Raw genomic sequence first — 19,527 nt, forward strand, 5'->3', positions numbered from 1 at the left:
AACCCTTTGATACATATGCATACTACTCTAAAAACAGGGATTTAACTTAAAAGAAACCATTGGCTAATGACTTTTTATCCTATAAACATATTCTGTGAATGCTGCATTCTTATCACATTAATACTGCATGGGTGGCTTTCCCCTAGACTTTAGTGTTCAGATGAGAAGACCTAAATATCAGTAACACAGCACTTATTTATGTATACATTTTGTTAAATGGGGTAGAGCACTGATCCCACTGGACCAATTTCAGTCTCAGCCAAGAATGTGAACACACATGTAGTTATAAAAATAAAAACAATGTATATAATAAAACAGCATACTATAAAATAGCGGTATAGTTAATATATGATAGGAAAATTTATTTAATAATGTATTCAAGAGAAACCTCTATGTACAATATTTACATCAGTTAGAAAAGTGACATGCTAGGAGTTAGAGAAGAGATGCTGCAGTGAAAATGACAGACAATATGTGTCAAAGATTAGAGAGACTAGGTTATGTGACCTGAAGCAGAACATTCTACTTTTTCCATTGTTGTGTGTACTTGTGTAAGACCAGATTTACAATCAGCTACTGTTATTTTTCTTGGATTGACTTTGTTCTACAGTGAATGGTTGGCTCAGCAAATATTTGCTCTCGTTTTAATGAATTCGAATTTCCATCTACCAGCAAGATGGCTTTGACTGTGACCAGGACCATGCAAATAAATTGGTTTTGGATTTTTGCTTGAGTTTTCTGGTTTTATTCTACTTTTTTCCTCAGATGCTGAAGGTTACAGGAAAGTGATCACATGGATGGGGAGGGCGGACAGAAATTTGAGATACATGTGAGGGGTTGTATGTGAATAGTAGATCAGGCAATGAGTGATGTGATGAGGAAGGACTGGATCTGATGGATTCAGAGATAGTTTGTGTGAGGATTAAATGGACTGAAAAGTTAAAGTATGCAGTTTTGTGAGGGATCAATGAGGCTGAGGTTAAAGTAATCAAAAAATAAGAACACAGGAGGTTAAGTCTTTAAGTAGGTTATTAAGCTTTTGAAATGGAGCAGGAAGAGGGAAATAGGCAACAGCTAGAAGAATTAGGAGCACTAAATGGAGAGTAGTTTTGTGTTAGTAACCAATTTGGAAGGGAATCTAAGGAGGCATTACTTTGAGCAAGGAGCTGTATGTTAATGTCCAACGTAAAAATAAGGAGAGTACCTCTTCCTTGTCTTAATCCTGTCCTGACATCAAGAAAGTAATCATAGCCTGAGAGGAAATGACATGTGGAGGGATCTTGTGGCTTAAGTCAGGATTATGTGATATCAATGATTTTGGAATTGTGAATGGAGATAAAAGGACTTTGTTGGTCTATTTTTTGTGAATGCTTTGTGCATTAATAAGGAGGCAGGACAAGGTGTTTTTGGCCTGGATTGGACTCAAACTTGCTAAGTAAGAGTAGTAGGAGGAGTATGGGTATGGAGTTTGTGAGGAATTTGGGAAGTTTTAGGGACTGTTTAATGGCTGATGGATGCCAGCTGTAACAGCAGAATTGTGTATGTACAGAATGAGATGAGGAGTCTATAGGATGGCAGTGGAGGGAAGGAGTGCAGAGGGGGTTTGTAGTAGTACTGGAGGGTAGGGTGAAGAGGAAGTTGAGAGTATAATAATTTTAGGGTAAATGGTGTTGAAATGTATTAATTTCAGCTGAAGAGATTTGAGAGTTGTGGATGCTTGGATGAGATGGCAATAAAAGGAAGAAGCAAAACATGAGGAAAAACATTTTCTTTGCCATTTTTAAACAATAAATCTTATGGTATATGGAAATTCAGTACAAGTTCCTGTTATGGAGGAAAGTGGGATATGGGTCTTTAAGTGGAAGAAGGAGAACAGATTGAATAACTGAAAGAGTCCAGGGGGTGGTTGGGGAATTGGGGGTGGGAGAAAAGTGAAGTAGGCAGAGAATCAAGCTAAGCCTGATTCAGTCAGTTTGAGACAAAGACCGATGACCTATCAGAGTTATCAGCTCTCTTGCAGTCAGAAAAATGGGATTAATATTTTAAAAAAAAAACAGTATGTAACTTTCAAAAACTGATAACTGTAATAAAATATCAAGCAGTAATGCAGTAAAAATGGGGAAAGATTAACAGCAAGGGTACTTTAAGTCCCATCCTCACACAAAACATACAAAGACGTTTCAGACTTGCAACATTTTAGGTAAGTTGCTGCAAAATAATACAAAAGTAGGCCTTTGATGTGTTTTTTAGAAAAAAATGGGGATATTTGTTTGCTTGAAAGAAGCCTGTTAATAAAGGAGGGGGAAACATGCTTTGTTAAAAAAGTTGTATCAGAGCCAAGCACACTTCAAAGTTGCATATCTGATCTTAGTGCTTAAGTAGATGCTGGAAAATCTTTACCAGCGTGAAGCACAGAGATGTAAGATAGATGCAAGAGAGATAGTATGTAGAACTTTTTCTCAACAACTTTACTCACAGCGGAAAAAAGTATGTACCCCTTGACCCACTGGATTGTGGGAATCAGTAAAGGGGTGCTGTTTACTGCAATAAGAAAGAATGAGGAGGGAAGCTTTGTAAATATGCCTGTTGTTTTGGGTATACAATTCAAGTAAAAATGCAGCAAAGAATGCTCAAGCTTATTTTACTTTTCTATATTAAACAGATTAAAAATTCTGCATAAATCAAACTACCTAAAGAACTTAAAGGTCCCCTCCAGTACATTATGCAGCCTCCATGAATAGCCTAATTACTTACAAATACAGTCTTTCTATCTTTGTTCACAGTCCTGTCATAAAAGAACAGTCATTTGCAAATCAAATTATAGATTGTTACTTCTTTGCTCACATGCACTGGATCCTCCTATATTCTCTTAATAGAACAGAATGGTAACTGGGAACATTAGAAAGTGTCCATCTGTACTGGAGCAATGCAGGAGAATATGTGAACAAACTTTTTGCTGCCTCATAACATACCACTGTCCACCATACCATAACTTGGGGGGGGGAGTAGAAGAAATGATTTAGCATCATTAGATCAACAAGGAAATGGTACCAGAAATGGAAAGGTAGTTGAATGCCAATATGGGCAAGCAAAATGTGTTTGGGGGGGGGGGGTCTTGGATTAATAAAGATGTGTCTGAACCCTACTAGGGAGAAGGAAACTGTTCTCAAAGTAGTTTATGAATCCATTACCATTTATAGATTTAACTCATAAGGTCTGCGAATTCCAGTTTCTAAAATTTTGATTAGCTCTGTTTGATACTGCAAATGTATAAACAAAACATACATGGTCAATACATTTTAAAAAGGGGGTGACTAAAATGAGCTATGCATATATCTATATAGCCATATTTCTAATTACCCTACCTTTCATCTGAGTTTTGGAAGATAAGTAATCCACCCAAAACTGATTAATTATTTACAGGAGAGGTAATGAAGGCAGCAGAACTGAGTTCATGTCAGTCATAACATTACCAACACTACCATAACTGAAAGGAAGAGCATCCGTAAATTATAACCTGTAAGCAACAGGACAGTTATGAACTTGCTTTGATACAATATTACAGAGGAGGGTTTCAGAGGCAGAAACATCTATTGCTAAGACAGGTTCAAGTTCACACAGTAATGTGCAGCAAAAATAAAAAGTATCAGATAACACAAATACAATTCAGTGGCTTTAAGTAATTGCTCCTGTATATCTCCGGGATAAATGCCACTGTAATCTTCAGTCTGCCATATTGTCAAACCATTCTATTCACTCAGAATCCTATGCCCCACAGCCAGTCTTCACTAATACCTGAATAGTTTCATAAGCATCTCTGGACCATATACATATTTTTTGACACTGCTTGCCATCTCACCTGTATACTTCTAATATAAACCTTAAGACAGCCATATATAGTTGTCTCTGAACCTGCTTAATACCCCACATTTTGACTTCAATATTTCTTCCCTTACTTCATTTTTTTCAGCTTCTAAGCACTAATTACAAGATATATTATCTGTTTGATAAACCCTGTAATATACCTCTTTAAATGCTCAATGTTTAGCATCAACTAAATGCATAAGTAACCTTTATACTATACTGCAACAGCTGTCAATTTCATATCAATCTAATCGAATTAGCAAATATATATATGCAATTGTTAAGCTATTAGTTAATGTTGCTTCATTTAATTCCTGAATATCTGTTTAAATCTGAACCCCTGTGACTAGCACTTGCTCTAGAACCTGCTGGAAAGCACTAGGAATCCTGAAACTGATTCAAGCACTCAGCTCTCCTTGTCAATAAAAAGAAATTAATCATAGGCACTAAACAGCCTATAATTGCAAAGTACCTTGCAAAGGTAAGGGAAAACAGCTCTTAAACTTTACAAAAATCACCTAAACAGGCATGTCCAAGGGTCAGCTTCCGGTGATTTCTCCTGTCCACCTGGTGAATCTGGGCATACTGGGGCAGTGCGGAAACTGCCTCATGTACACAGACAATCCTCTCCTCCTACCACCCAACACTACAACCTGCGAGAGATGCACTTACATAGCCAAACTGGAAGCAAAGCTCTCTCCGGCCAAGATTGTGCTAGACAGTCAAGAGGAGAAGGTTAACACCTGCATTACACCTCAAACAACTCATAGCCCTTCAAAACCCACACCATCAACACCCACACATAGCAACACTAAACCCACATATGTGGAGGCCCTTAACATTAACATGCCCAAGCAACAAGGACCTCCAAAGCCGAAACGCAAACAAACACCAGTCACAACCAAAGTGACACATAGCTCACAACACCAGTGTGCCACCCAACAACAGCCCCTAAGGCAAGACAATGTGCCCAACACTTTAGTCATAGTTGACTCTATAGTCAGGCACACTGATGTCCCACTCACCAGGCTGAACAAGGAGAAAATTACAGTCAGCTGCCTGTTGGGTGCCAGGATCCACCACATAACGCATGCACTCAAGTCACTCCACAACAAGTACAAATACGACTGTCATTGTCCATGCTGGAGTAAATGACTTGAGACGTACCTCCCTGGACTACATGAAAAGAGACATGGAAGAGCTCTTGGATCACGTGACCCAGGCAGGTATGACCCTAGCCCTCAGTAGCATCCTGCCTTTGCCCAAAATGATACATAGTATAAGGACAAAATGATTGACTTCAACAATTGGCTAAGCTTCTGGTGTCATTCAAAGGGGATCCAGTATTTGTCTGCCTGGGAAGACATGATCGACAAACCACGATGCTTTGCCAGAGATGGTCTGCACCTGTCACCCCTGGGATTCAGGTTACTGGCTAAAGCTCTTGCCACCCCTATAGTGCCTTTTTTAGGCAAGGTTCAAAGGATAAAACCACCACCGTAACAGATACAAGCATGCAAAATCTGAAGGTAATACTACTCAATGCTAGAGGTCTAAACCTCAAAATGCACTCTCTCGAGGCACTCCTAAAAATGGAGAACATCGATATCTGTGCGGTAACTGAGACCTGGTTCAAGGCTCCAGAGAGCACCCCTGCAATACAAGGCTACAATTCTTACCACACTTTTCGGCCACAAAACCAAGACCGAAACACTAAAGGTGGAGGAGTGTCCATATTCACACCTCCAGGCTAGTTGCCCAACACAATGCATCTGAAATTCTCCAAGTGCAACTAACACTAGGTAAGACTGCAATCCAAACTGTAGCTTGCTACAGATCCCCCACCATGCCCCAAGATTCTCACTACACCTTTCTAAACATACTGGAAAATATTAAGATACAACCAAACACCCTAATACTGGGTGATTTCAACTACCCTGCCATTAATTGGGAAAACTACTCAGGTACCAACTCCTTTTCCCAACGGTTCTTGGAATTCATAAATTCCAACACCCTGGATCAACTAATCCATTGTTCCACCAGGGGCTCCAATATTCTAGACCTGGTCATTACCAACATGGGAGATAGATGCTCCACACCAGTGGTCACCCCCTCATTGGTCAGGTCTGACCACAAGCAAATCACCTTTGACATCCACATCCCACCCCCACCCCCCCAGTAAGGAAACCTTAAAAAACTTCTCCAAAGCCAACTTCATGCTACTGAAGTCAGCAGTGACAAACTTTACAACACCCACGCAGACGGGATCTGGAAGTTCAACTGCAAAATCCTACACTAAGGCACTGTACGAGCACATCCACTCATGCATGAATTGTGCCATCCCAAATAGAACCAAGATGCTCTTCTCCAAAAAAAGGAAGCCAATCTGGTGGTACCCTGCTATAAACAAACTATACAACAGAAGGAAGAAACTGTTGCGGAAAAGAGCAAAAAACTCCCTCACCAGCCTCAGTAAGAAGCTGAGATCCCTCATAAAATCCTCAAAAGCTAGTTACAAAAATAAAATTGCCAAAGATTCCAAAGACAACCACAAGGCATTCTATAGTTATGTCAAGAATCTAAATGGCAATGCTCAGATCCGCTCTGAGCTACAACAGAATGGCATTAAATATACTGATCCCAAGGATATTGCCAATATCCTGGCAGATCGATTTAGTGCCAACTTCACCCCCCTCTCACCCCCTAAAGGGCCCATCTCAATACCAAAAGATTGCCAAATTCCAATAATCACGGCCAGACAGGTAGAAACCGCACTCTCCAAAGTTAAGAATACAGCATCCATGGGACCAGATGACATTCCAGGCTGTGTACTACAAGAACTACAAAATGAACTAGCACCTCACCTAAGTGTCAAGTTTAATCATAGCCTCACCTCAGGCTTCGTGCCCACTGAGTGGCGCACAGCTACAGTTATCCCGTTCCACAAGGGAGGATCTGCCTTAAATCCTGGGAACTACCATCCCATCAGTCTGACAAGCCTGATCTGCAAGGGCATGGAACGCATTATCATGGAACTTATAAACAAAGACATTGGCAACCTTCAAACACTAGACCCCACCCAGTTTGGGTTTGTGAAGGGACGATCTTGTCTCCTGAATCTGATTGACTTCTTCGAATCAGTCTCCAGAGCTGTGGATGAGGGTAAGGTGGTCCGCACAACCTATCTGGACCTCATCAAGGCCTATGACACCATCCCTCACTCTGGAATCATAGATAAACTTACTAAGCTGGGCATAAATCCCTACATCACTCGATGGGTTGCCAACTGGCTTACTGACAGAACCCAGACTGTAAAAGTAGCCGACTCCAAATCCAGCTCCAGACAAGTGACAAGTGGAGTGCCTCAGGGTTCAGTCCTGGGGCCACTCTTGTTTGGCATCTACTTCTCTGAAGTACAGGCCAACACTAAGGGGCTCTGGCTGACAAAGTTTGCAGATGACTGCCATTACTGAATCCCCAAATGATGTGGATATTCTACAAAAGGGCCTTACAGAAACAGATGCCTGGTGCCAGAGCCATGGGCTCAAGCTTAATGCCAGGAAATGTATAGTTATCTCCTTTGGAAAAAAAGATGTACCCACGAATTACCACATAAGTGACAGGACACTAAACATCAAAAGTGTGATGAGAGACTTAGGGACACAGGTGGACAGTGGTCTCACTTTCGATAACCACATCACCACAACAGTCAGGAAATCCTTCTATGTGGTACACCTCATCACTAAGGGCTTTTCATCCAGAAAAAAGGAGGTCATTGTCCCACTGTACTCATCCCTCATTAGACCCATTATAGTGTATAATGCCCCATTTGGTATGTACCTCACAAGACATCTGCAACAACTGGAAAGGCCACAGAAATACCTCACTAAAAGAATCACAGGCCTAAAGCAGATGCCATATGCTGACAGTCTAAAAAAAACTCCAGCTATACTCTGTGTCTTATCGTCTACTCAGAGGCGATCTCTGCTTAACATACAAGGCCATGTCACACCCTGAGCTGTTGGACATGCTCCACTTAAAGAAATCCGAATCCCTCAGAGCCACAGGCTCCAGGGATCTAAACCTTGTCATCACAATGAACAAAACATGCTGGAGGGATAGGTTCCTGACCCAGAGAATCCCCATACTCTGAAATAGACTGCCCATACATGTCAAGCAGAGTGCCTCATTGGCCCTCTTCAAAAGGAACCTTGATGATTGGATGGGAGATAGGAAATTCACCCCGGGGATCATGTCAGTTGCCCTGCTAGACAGGGGTCCAGAGAAGTAAATATTGTGGGAAGAAATATCCAGGGAATTATTATGGCTAGGCTTGCATAGGCCCTAGGGGCAATAGCCTAGTACCAACCTATGAACCTAAAATGCTTGCAATATATTGTAACTTTACATCCTGGGCATCTGCTAAAAAGGAGTTTTTGACTAAATCCAGGCAAGCAAATCTGGTAAACAAAAGCAAAACAACATAAAATAAAATCAAGTAAAATAAAATAAATGAGGCCTCAGACAACTACAATTAAGTTTAATACTGATATTTACCAAGGAAATGTTACTTTGAAAGTACAACAGCAACAACAATGTGGAAGCTCTTATCACAAATATATTTAAGCAAGGGTGACTCTAAGGAACATACTGGCCTTCTATCAGCTTTGGGTATCAAAAATGTTTAGAGAAAATAATGGAGTTCAGAAGCATTTTGTTATATATGCTGGGTACACACAGAGTATGCAACTTGTAAATAAATACATAAGGAGATCTCTATTCAAATACCGAGAGATGCCAGGAGCACTCTTTTGCAGAAGTACTAGAGGGACAGAGTGAATACTACTGATTCATACAGCACACAAAGCATGGAAACTAAGGTGACAAAGAAACTACTATGCATCTTTCTGAAACAAATGTGAAAAAGTGCAATAAAAGAAATCAGAGATCACATGAGCTATTATGCAGTGGGCATCTACAACCAGTTTTAATGATTGCTGTTACTTTGGTGGTCAATAAACTGCTGCATTTAATCAAGTTTATCACTAGAGGGAACTAAACCCACACACAAAAAATGTTCACAAGCTGTACAGGAATTTCTGCATGTGTTTCTTCTTCATTGAGATAGTTTTCCAAGTTCACATCAAAGTCTGATCTGCTGTAAATTGCTGAGGTTAATACATTTAAATAAAGCATGCATAGTATACTCAGCAATGTCTTAATAAACAAGGGAAGATAAATATATAAGAAAAGAGCTTACAAATAATACTAAAGCTGAACTGGAAATGTAGCCCTGAAAATATAAGTTGATAGTGACATTCAGAAGTGTATTACACTCGATGACTGATTTATACTTACTCAGCTACTTCACTTATGATTTTTGATATGGTGGTGCAGAGCTCTACTTTTACTAACTGTGATGTTTTTGGTTGCACAATTCCATTGCTGGGCATAATATTAACAGGCAGATTTCCTTTATACTTTATTTTAAATGCACCTAAAGAAAAATAAACAAAGTTTAGCCTTTCAGAGCATTTTTCTTAAATTTATTTTAAATTTTTTATAACAAACTGCAATACTGAAGTATTTTTTCGAGAAGTGCAAAAAACTATTATTGACTATAAAACAGATGAAGTATGGGGGTCAGGTCAGATAGTTTCAGAAGCAGACTGTACCACACTCAAAGCACATATTTCGTTTGAGTAATCTGCCAAGAATTACTTTAGTGTTCTTGTCATACAATAAAAGAAACTGGGCTCTTGAAGGTAAATAGTTTCCAAACATTAATTATAGTCAACATGAAATTAGAAAACTTCAAGACCTGTGTTTTATTTGGTCCAGCCCACATACCCACTTAACAAATGAATGCAAATTAAAAACTTATTGCACAGTGCAATACAGAACACTTGCAAGAAAGGGAAATGCGCCTAATATGGTACTGAGTGGATAAGAGTTCTTGTTTATTATATGAGGGGCAAAAGATGAAAAATAAGCACAGTAACATAAAGGAGTACTCAATTAATACTAGATTCTTACTTCAACAGTCCTTCAGCAAGCTTAACACAGTCAACCAGACTGACAATGGTTCAGGATCTCCTGTGGGAAATGGACTGTAAAGATCTGTAATTAAAGATTTTTTTTTTTACATCTAAGAAGCACATCTAAGCACCGACAGTTGCTTTGCACATACAAACAAGATGCCACTTACCACATTTCCAGAAAAGGAATGCTGCGTCTACTGTGACTGCAACAGAATCTTTGATGGATGAGACAGTTAAGATGGTACTATTGCTAAGCCAATTTTGTCGAGCAATAAAAGGTGTGTAATTTTATTCAAAAGGAAAATAATGTTATTAAACACAGACTGAATTTTTTTATTTTGGTGAATTAAACAAACAAAATGTAGGGCAGCCTCTGCATAATTACGTATGGCACTGCTGGTATCAGAATGCTGCTTTCATCGCAACTTGTACTTGATACACAGACACTGTAAAAGCTGGCAAACAAGTGCCACTGTGTGCATGTCTACATAATAAATAATGTAGTATGCAATAACAAAGTAGAAACTACTGGACTACTTCCTTAAAGAATGAGCAATATTAAAAGATTCATAAACCAATTAACACTTTCATTCCTGAGCTGAATACACAGCAGATCTCAATCACACTGGTTTAACTATATGCATGACCCATTTAAATAATTTGTTAAAAGATACTTAAACAAAACCACTAATTGAAGAAAGTACAGCTGTGTAACTAATAACTTAACAAAATGGTAGATGTTTGAATGATCACTGCTACAATAGGCTTAGCTATATGGGTTACATCCAGCCAAGGATATAACAGTCAGCAAGCTTCCAAAACGCTTAAGGCACCTTCCATGTGCCCAAACCATTGCTTAGCTCAAGTTAAGCTAACTAAAAAGTCAGGTTTGGGGGCGAAGCCCTTCACAGCTTTCATGCCAACTGAGACAGTGAGGTGGAACCCTGAAAGCTTGATTTAAGAGTCCGCACCCTAACCTAAACACACCAAAAAAAAAAAAAAAACAAGAGGGATGGAGGGAGGGAGCAGCTACTGTGCAGTGATCATTGAAATATTTAATATTATGGTAAGTTTATTATTTATTTATTTATTATCAGTTTGATTACCGGGGAAGTCCACTGGGCCAAGAAGTCCCCATTTTCATTGTAGGCCCGGGTAGAAAAGCTCCTTGAACAATATAATACAATAAAGGTTGCAAAAATGCAAATAAATGTTACAAAGTGAAATACAATACAATATAGGTTGCAAAAAACAAATAAAGGTTACAAAGTGAAATACAAGAGTAGGATTCATACATTCAAGAATTGCAAAGTGTAGCATACATTATGAGACAGTTTAACAACAGAAATTTTTTTTTTTCAGATGATAACTTTTAGTTATGTACTTACCATAACTTTAGATGTTTGGGATCCATCTTGCCTACATTCAATACTGATGGGCTCGGAGCCGATCCCTCGCCTCCGACTCGGCACGCTATGCTATAGAGCGAGGCCTCTTATTGGCTGAGCTATTTCTTATCCCAGGATGCACCACCACTAATCCCCCAGATCTTGTTTGTCCGCATTCATGCACACATGCACAACTTGTTTATATAACATTGTTAGATGTTTCAAGATGAAACAACAGGATTCGGACCTTCTGATATCCTCTGATCTCCAAGGAAGGGGGAAGGAGGGTGGGTTATAGGGAATGTAGGCGAGATGGATCCCAAACATCTAAAGTTATGGTAAGTACATAACTAAAAGATGTTATGTGATCCTATCTCGTCTACATTCAATACTGATGGGACAGCGTCCCAAGCACCTAAATCCTGGGTGGCTCATTGGAAAACACTCCTGAGCACTGTGGAACCAAATGAAGCTCGTCCTCTAGATGCCACATCCAATTTGTAGTGGGAAATGAAAGTGTGCGGGGAAGACCATGTAGCCGCAGCACAAATGTCACTAATGGCAAGCTTAGAATGAAATGCTATCAAAGTAGCCATAGCCCTTGTAGAATGAGCTTTGACAGAGGTGGTAAGCTCTTTATTAGAATAAGAATAAGCTTGAGTAATACAGTCCCTGATCCAATTGGCAATAGTGACCTTTGTGACGGCTTTGCCCAATTTATTGTCCGCAAAGGATACAAACAACTGATCTGTTTTCCTTGTTTGTTTGGTCCTATTTAAATAAAAACGCAACTGCCTGTGGACATCTAATGTGTGGAATATGAATTCCGCTTTGTTAGAATACTTCGGAAAGAAGACTGGAAGTTCTAATGATTGTTCTAGGCAGAAACTGGAACAAACTTTAGGGACAAAGGATGGATTTGGTCTGAGAGATACTCTGTCTTTGTGAAAAACCAAGTACAGAGGTTTTACAGACAAAGCTTGAAGCTCTGAAACCCTTCTGGCAGAAGTAATCGCCACCAGAAAGGCAGTCTTCCACGATAGAAATTTTAAATCACATGTCGCTGCCGGTTCGAAGGGGAAGGAAGTTAAGGCTCATAACACCACATCGAGATCCCATGGAGGAGCAGGATGAGAAATCGGAGGTCTTAAAAGCGCAGCACCTTTCAAGAAGGTCTTACACAATCTGTTGCTCATTAAAGGTGGGTTTATAGATTCGTGAAAATTGGAAATAGCTGCCAATTGAACCTTGATGGTAGAGACTGAAGAGCCTTGATTGAAAAAAGAAGTTAGAAATTTCAGTACTTCTGATACGGGAATAGTGATGGGATCCAGGCCCCGGAGTTGAGCCCAAATAGCAAATCTTTTCCATTTGCTAGAATACAATTTCTTTGTAGCAGACTTGTGGGCCGAAGATAAGATGTGTACAACTTCTGGATCCAATGTATGACTCCTGACTATAGTCGGAAGAGGAGGAGCCAAGCCGTCAATTTTAAGGTGTATAGGGACTGGTGGAATAGTCCCGACTGATTAATCAGTAGGTCTGGGATCTGATCCAGGAACCATGGACCTTCCAGAGCATATTTCCAAAGATAGGGGAACCATACTTGACGAGACCAGTAAGGAGCAACTAAGATCATTTTGCTCCCCAAGAGAGATGCCTTTTGGATCACCCTGGGAAGGAGAGGAACTGGGGAGAAGGCATAAAGCAAGCCGGTGAGCCACGGACGGGCTAGTGCGTCCATGGGGCTCTTCCCCGGAGCCGGGGTGAGGGAGAAGAACTCTTTGCACTTCGCATTCAGTGGAGTCGCGAAGAAGTCGCAACACGGAACTCCCCATTTGCTGAAAATCTGATTTGCAACTGTAATGTTCAGAGACCATTCGTGAGGAGAGAGGATGGTTCTGCTCAGTCTGTCGGTTATCACATTGGACTTGCCCGGGATATGAGTAGCCACTAGAAAGCGTTTGGTCGACACTGCCCATTCCCAAACTCTCATGGCCTCTCTGCAAAGAGGATAGGATCTGGTCCCTCCCTGCTTGTTCAGGTACCACACCACTGACATGTTGTGTGAGTGAACGGCAATTACGCCCCGAGGGAGGTAGTCGTGAAGGGCTTGAAGGGACAGAAGCACCGCCCTCATTTCTAGGATGTTGATATGAAGTAGGGTCTCTTCTGGGTGCCATTTGCCTTGGACTGACCTGCCCAGGGAATGCCCCCCCCCACCCCATCTGGGAGGCGTCCGTGGTCAAAGTGGCTGCAGGAGGAGGTGGAACAAAGGGTCGTCCCTGATCCAGATTGGAGGGCACCAGCCACCAGCGAAGGTCCCGTTTGCAGGTTTCCGTGATCCATATGAGGTGACTGAGAAGGAGTTCCTGAAAGGACCACTGAACTGAAAGAAGCCACTGAAGAATCCTCATGTGCAATCTTGCTAGGGGAACAAGAAGAACCGTGGCGGACATGGATCCCAATAGCTGCAGTACCATTCTGGCTGGGGCTTTGGATCTGGGAAGTAAGGCTCGAACTTGAGCCTGTATGTTTTGTATCCTGTCTGTAGGTAGATAGACCCGCATTCGGTTTGAGTCTATCTCTACTCCGATGAATCTTATGCGTTGAGACGGCAGCAACACAGACTTTGGCCAATTGAAGGTGATTCCAAGGGAATTGCCCGGTGATATCATGGCTTGTAGGCTCCGCAATAGTAGATGCTTGGAGGTGGCAGTTAGGAGCCAGTCGTCTAGATACGGAAACACCTGGAATCCTAGACTTCTCAGGTGAGCAGTCACTACCGCCAAACATTTGGTGAACACCCTGGGGGCTGTGTTGAGACCAAAGGGCAGCGCACGAAACTGAAAATGACTGCCTCCTAGGCTGAAGCGCAGATGTCTCCTGGACGCTTGATGTACCATGATATGGTAATAAGCGTCCTTGAGATCTATGGAGCACATCCAAACACCTTTCTCCAGCAATGGGAGAATGGTTTGTAGGGTGACCATTCGGAACTTGGACTTTTTGACTGAACGGTTTAGAATGCTGAGATCCAAAATGGGCCTCAAGTCCCCGGTCTTTTTTGGCACCAAAACGAACCTTGAGTAAGTCCCTAATCCGATCTGGTCTGCGGGGACCGGTTGGATGACTCCCTTTTGCAGCAGCTTTGACACTTCTGAGGCTGTAGTTTCCCGTTGACTGGGTGGCGGGTCCGGGATTCTTTTGGACTGAAGAGGAGAGTGAGAGAAAGGGATGGCGTAACCTCCGGCGATAATTCGAAGCACCCATCGGTCCTGAGTGATACCTTCCCAGGCTTTTAGGTGCCTCGAAAAACGACCCCCGACTGGCTCCAGAGCTGCACAGTCGGGCAATCCCTCAGGGACTGTGAAAGGCTGAAGAGCCACGAAAGGACTCGCGGCCTCCAGTGTTGCGAGGGCCTCTGCCGCCTCTGGGACGGCGTCTTCCAGAAGAATTTCCCCCTCCCCTGCCTCTGGAAGGGGGATCGTCCTGCTGTGAGGAGTAAGACTTCTGAGATCTACGGAACCACATTTTCCCTCCTCTTTTAGCCTTGGGGTAAGGCTGAAAGGGAGTGGAAAATCGTGCCCCTACGGCAGTCAAAGTCTTACCTTCTTGCTCGCTGCGGGTCAACGTGTCCTTTACCTTGGGTCCAAACAAGGAGGACCCATCAAAGGGGGCGTCGGCAAAGGAAGACTTAAAGGCCTCTGCAAAATGACACAGGCGGAGCCAGGCTTGTCTTCGTAGAGCAATGCCTGTGCCCGCCGCTCTACTCGCCCCTTCGGCCGCATAAGAAATGAGCCTCATGGACGAGTTAGAAATGGACGACAGTGTAGCCAGCTGAGAGCCAACCGTCTGGGCCAGCTCCTCAGGCAGGTTACCCAAGAGGGTATCGGAAAGTTCTTTAATCAGATCCCTCTGAAATCTGGTAAAGTGCGTGAGATAGTTCAAGGACCTTAATGTAAAGGCCGCTGAACTTAGGGTGCACTTACCGTACCGATCCATGCTCCTAGACTCCTTATTAGGAGGATGGACGGACGTTGAAACCTCTGCTACATCTTGCTGGGTAGCAGATGCCACCACCAAAGCATCTACAGCCACACCTTTAGTCAGGAACTCTTTCCGGGGGTGCTGACAGAAACTTATTAAGGCGAGCAGGCACCGGTTCCACAGAGTCTGGGTGTTCCCACGCCCTTCGACAGATCAAGTCCAAGAGCTCGTCGAAGGGCGGAGACACCCAGGAGGCGGAGGGCTGAGCCCTGAAGGCCTTAAGGAACACCGACTCATCAGCAGAAGGGGGTTTGGATTGCCAGCCGCCTCATTGTTTAAGGGCTTCCAGGATGTCTGCAAAGGAGACATCATCTGAGGACGACTTAGGGGACCCTTCTGCATCATCGAGATCAGTGTCTGATGTAAGAGACTCATCAGGGGAGTCAACGTGCTTCCTCTTGCACGATCTTTTCCTGGGGGTTCCTCCGAAGAAGCTTCGAAGGACCTCCAGGAGGGAAACCCCAGTGGGGTAACCTCAGGCCCGGGGCTCCGCTGTCTAAGGACAGGGGGACTGCCAAAGACCCAGTCTCGGTATGCAGGGAAGGAGCTGGGGAGACCGTGGAGGTAGCCAAAGATGATTTGGCTAATGCACTCCTCATAGCCCTGAAGGCGGGACCACCAGAATCCTGGGAAGGTCCCACCTCCGTGGCCATGACGGTAGATGGCACTCCCGCCGACCGAGAGGAAGGCTTGGGACCGAAAACATCAGTCCCGAAGCGTCCCCCCCGGGGCCGACAGAAGAAGTCCGCGTACCGAACTCCGACTCAAGAGCCGGAGTTGGAGTAAGGGTCGGGCCCGACCCTAAAACCTCCATCGGTTCCACCAGCACCGGCTCCAACGGTGCCGAGGCTGTTGGAGGAGGAACCATAGTAGCAGGGTGGACCATCGGCTCCGAAGCCGAATGGGCTGGAGCCGAAACTAACTTTTGAAACACCGGAGACTGGAAGAGTCTTAGAAGCACCCTGTCGATGTCCGAATCAGACATCTTGGAGGATCTAGATGACACCGATCGGGTCCGAACCGATTTCTCCATCGGCTCCATAGGACTAGGGGACTGGCTCCGAATGGATTCAATTACTATCGGTTCCGAGGGAGATCTCAAAACAATTTCCCTCGGTGCCGATGAGGACTTCAGCGCCGAAGGGGAAGAGTCTGAGCCGGCAACCCTCATCGGCTCCAATATCAGTGGAGCCGATGAAGGTGACCCGCCTCTCGATGCCCCAGTCCTCGGCTCCGAAACCAGAGGGATCGAGACTGGAGGCATCGAGGCAGACCGTTCCGCCCTCGGCTCCGAAGTCCGTGGAGCCGATGGAGAAGCCTGCCTAGGTTTTTTGGCAGTCGGTTCCGACAGACTGGTCGGAGCCGACGCTTTTTTCTTCTTTGTAGGAGAGGAAGAGGAAGATAAAGCCTCCTCGAAGGATGGCTTAATCAAGCCTTTTAGAATTAATTTGTTCTTCCTCTCCTGGAGGACTCTCGATGAAAAGGCGTGACACACGCTACAGGACTCTTGTAGGTGCTTGGCGCCTAAACAATAAACGCACGAGGAGTGGTCGTCCGTTATGGACATTTTATAACCACACCTCGCGCACTTTTTAAACCCAGAGGGTCTATGCTCTTTAGACATGCTGACAAACCTCTAAGATTAAAAATACAGAAAAACCAGCAAATTTTAAGTTTTAAATACAAAGTTTTTTTTTTTTTTTTTTTAGACCAAACAATTCAGTACTATTAGCACAAACACAGAAAAAAAGGGTCAAGACCCTCTAACTTAAGCAGATACTTGACACACAAAAAAGAAAAACGCTAGATAGTAATAGAAAATAGGGGAAGGCCCCTCTAACTTAAAAGGGAAACCTTCCCTTAACGAAAAAACACAAATTCCTCAACAGATTTACTTAAACACACTCGTACCACAACAATAGCTGTTAAAACAGCTTTTGGGTTCAAAATAAGCAATTTCCTGACAGGAAAAGTCTGAATAAAACAGTACTTAGCCCAGCCAAGTTTGAGACCACGTCCTAGCTTGTAAGCGGCAAACGAGATCTGGGGGATTAGTGGTGGTGCATCCTGGGATAAGAAATAGCTCAGCCAATAAGAGGCCTCGCTCTATAGCATAGCGTGCCGAGTCGGAGCTGAGGGATCGGCTCCGAGCCCATCAGTATTGAATGTAGGCGAGACAGGATCACATAACATCAATATTTACATGCTTAGAGTCAATTAAAGTCTGCTAGTTCTGGATCTTTGGAGCAATAAGAATAAGTATGAGAGTATAGTGGAGTGGGAGTAAGGAGAGCTTAGTGGGGAATTCCTAGAATTTATGTGGGGTGAAAGCAGGAGCATTTCCATTTGGAAGATAGGTGAAGGAAAAGTTGGGTCTTGAAAAATTCAGTGTTGGGTATAGTCCTAAGAGAAGGAGGCAGAGAGTTCTATTTTTTACCTAGAGAGAAGGAAAGTAGAAGCTGGCCAGCGGGACGTTTGGGTTTGATAATGGAGATTAGGTTTTGGTGTTCAGATCTCAGTGATCTGTTAGGGATGTATGGAGGAAGGATGTTCTTTAAGGCTGGGCATTTATCAGGGGAGAATATTAGTTTGTGAGTGGTGGTTAGCTGCAGATAGTCTAGGTAGTTAGGGAGTTCTAACCAGTTCAGAGATTGTAGGCTGAGGCAGTGGTGCTTTGATGTTTTGGATTTGGTGGTAAATTTAGAGATCTTATTATAGCAAGCTTCGAGCTTAGAGGTGTTGGTAACAGACAAATTGGTTAGAAGAGGGGCTCCATATAGAAGGGAAGGTAGGAGGTAGGTGATTGCCAGGGTATGCCTAGAAGAGTTGGAAAGAAAATGATTGTTCCTATATAGCATACCTAGCTTTTGCTGGGTTTTCTTTATGTTTTGTTGTATGTGAAGATCGAATTTGAGGTGTTCATCTATGGTAATGCCAAGGAGTTTTGCAGAGGGACCACTTCAATGGCAGTGTTAGTTTGGCTTAGGACATTGAAAGTGTTTTTGTCCAAGGAGGAAACCTTGGAGGGGAGGAAAATTAGTATTTTAGATTTATTGGAGTTGAGTGAAAGGTGGTTTTGGTGCATCCAGTTCACTGTAGTGGAAAAGGCTAATTGAGTTTTGGTCAGTAGTACAGGAAAGTTGGGGGCGGAACAGACCAAGGTAGAGTCATCAGCGTATTGGATGACCGTGGTGTCAGGTATGACAGTGTGAAGGTTATTTATAAAGATGTTGAAAAGCATGGGTCCAAGGATGGACCCCTAAGGAATGCCAGTAGGTGTAGGCAAGGAGGAAGAGGAGGAGTTCTTCCATTTGAAAGCTTGAGATCTGTCAGACAGGTAACTGGAGAACCAGGATAAAGTATTAGGGGAGAGATTGAGGTTAGTCAGATGATGAAGAAGGTGCATATGGGAGATGGTGTCAAAGGCTTTCGATAGATCTCGCAGTACTGTGGATAAGATGAGTCCAGAGTCTCGTGCTTGACTGACATTTTCTAGGAAGGATAGTAAGGAAGTTATGGTACTGTGGCCAGGATGGAAGCCGTGCTGGGGGGGGTGTTAGGAGGTGATTCTGAATTAGATAAGGTAAAAGTTGGTGGTGGACACATTTTTCTAGAATTTTAGATATTGGAGAGAGTAGGGCGATGGGGGGAAGTTAGAAATAGTGGTGTTTTTGCTTCCTTTGTGAAGAGGTAGAATGTAGGCTGAAAGCCAGAGTTTTGGTATGTATGACTCATTTAAGGATCTATTAATCAGAATACTAATTAGGAGAGCAATACCTTCAGCTACATGTCTGAGGAAGGAGGAGGGAATGTTGTCAGGGGCATTAGAGCATGACTTTAGCTTGGATAGAAGCTTTTTTATAAAAATAGTGGAAACAGGTTTGAGATGGAAATTAAGGGGATTGTTGTTTGGGTTGTTGGGCGTTGTGAAGAGGGAGTTAGGGGGGTTCTTATTTGGGAAAGTTTTAGTTAGCTTAGCTATGGATTCAGTAAAGAAGGTGTTGAAATGGGAGCTCAGTTCACTGTCAGATAGATTAGGGTCAGGGCAGGGATTGTTCCGCGATCCGGGATGGAGAAGGGAGTTGACCAATTTCCAGAATTGTTTTGGGTTCTTATTGTTGTTGGACTGAAGTTTATTATAGTAGTTTTTTTTGTCCTTGTTAATAAGTTTTTTTTACTTGGAT

General features: G+C 42.9%; 1 protein-coding gene across 1 annotated transcript in view; it reads right to left on the bottom strand.

Annotated features, from left to right (window-relative positions):
* Window positions 1-19,527, bottom strand: part of CFAP47 (cilia and flagella associated protein 47) — a 7,413,452-nt gene that overhangs the window by 6,971,148 nt on the left and 422,777 nt on the right. Inside the window, exon 3 of the mRNA XM_044071840.1 lies at window positions 9,223-9,361. Coding sequence (XP_043927775.1) covers window positions 9,223-9,361 — 139 coding nt within the window. The remainder of the gene's footprint in view (window positions 1-9,222; window positions 9,362-19,527) is intronic.

Source organism: Protopterus annectens, chromosome 5.part0, assembly GCF_019279795.1.
Source record: "Protopterus annectens isolate FY-2018-M chromosome 5.part0, PAN1.0, whole genome shotgun sequence".
Taxonomy (NCBI): Eukaryota; Metazoa; Chordata; order Ceratodontiformes; family Protopteridae; genus Protopterus; species Protopterus annectens.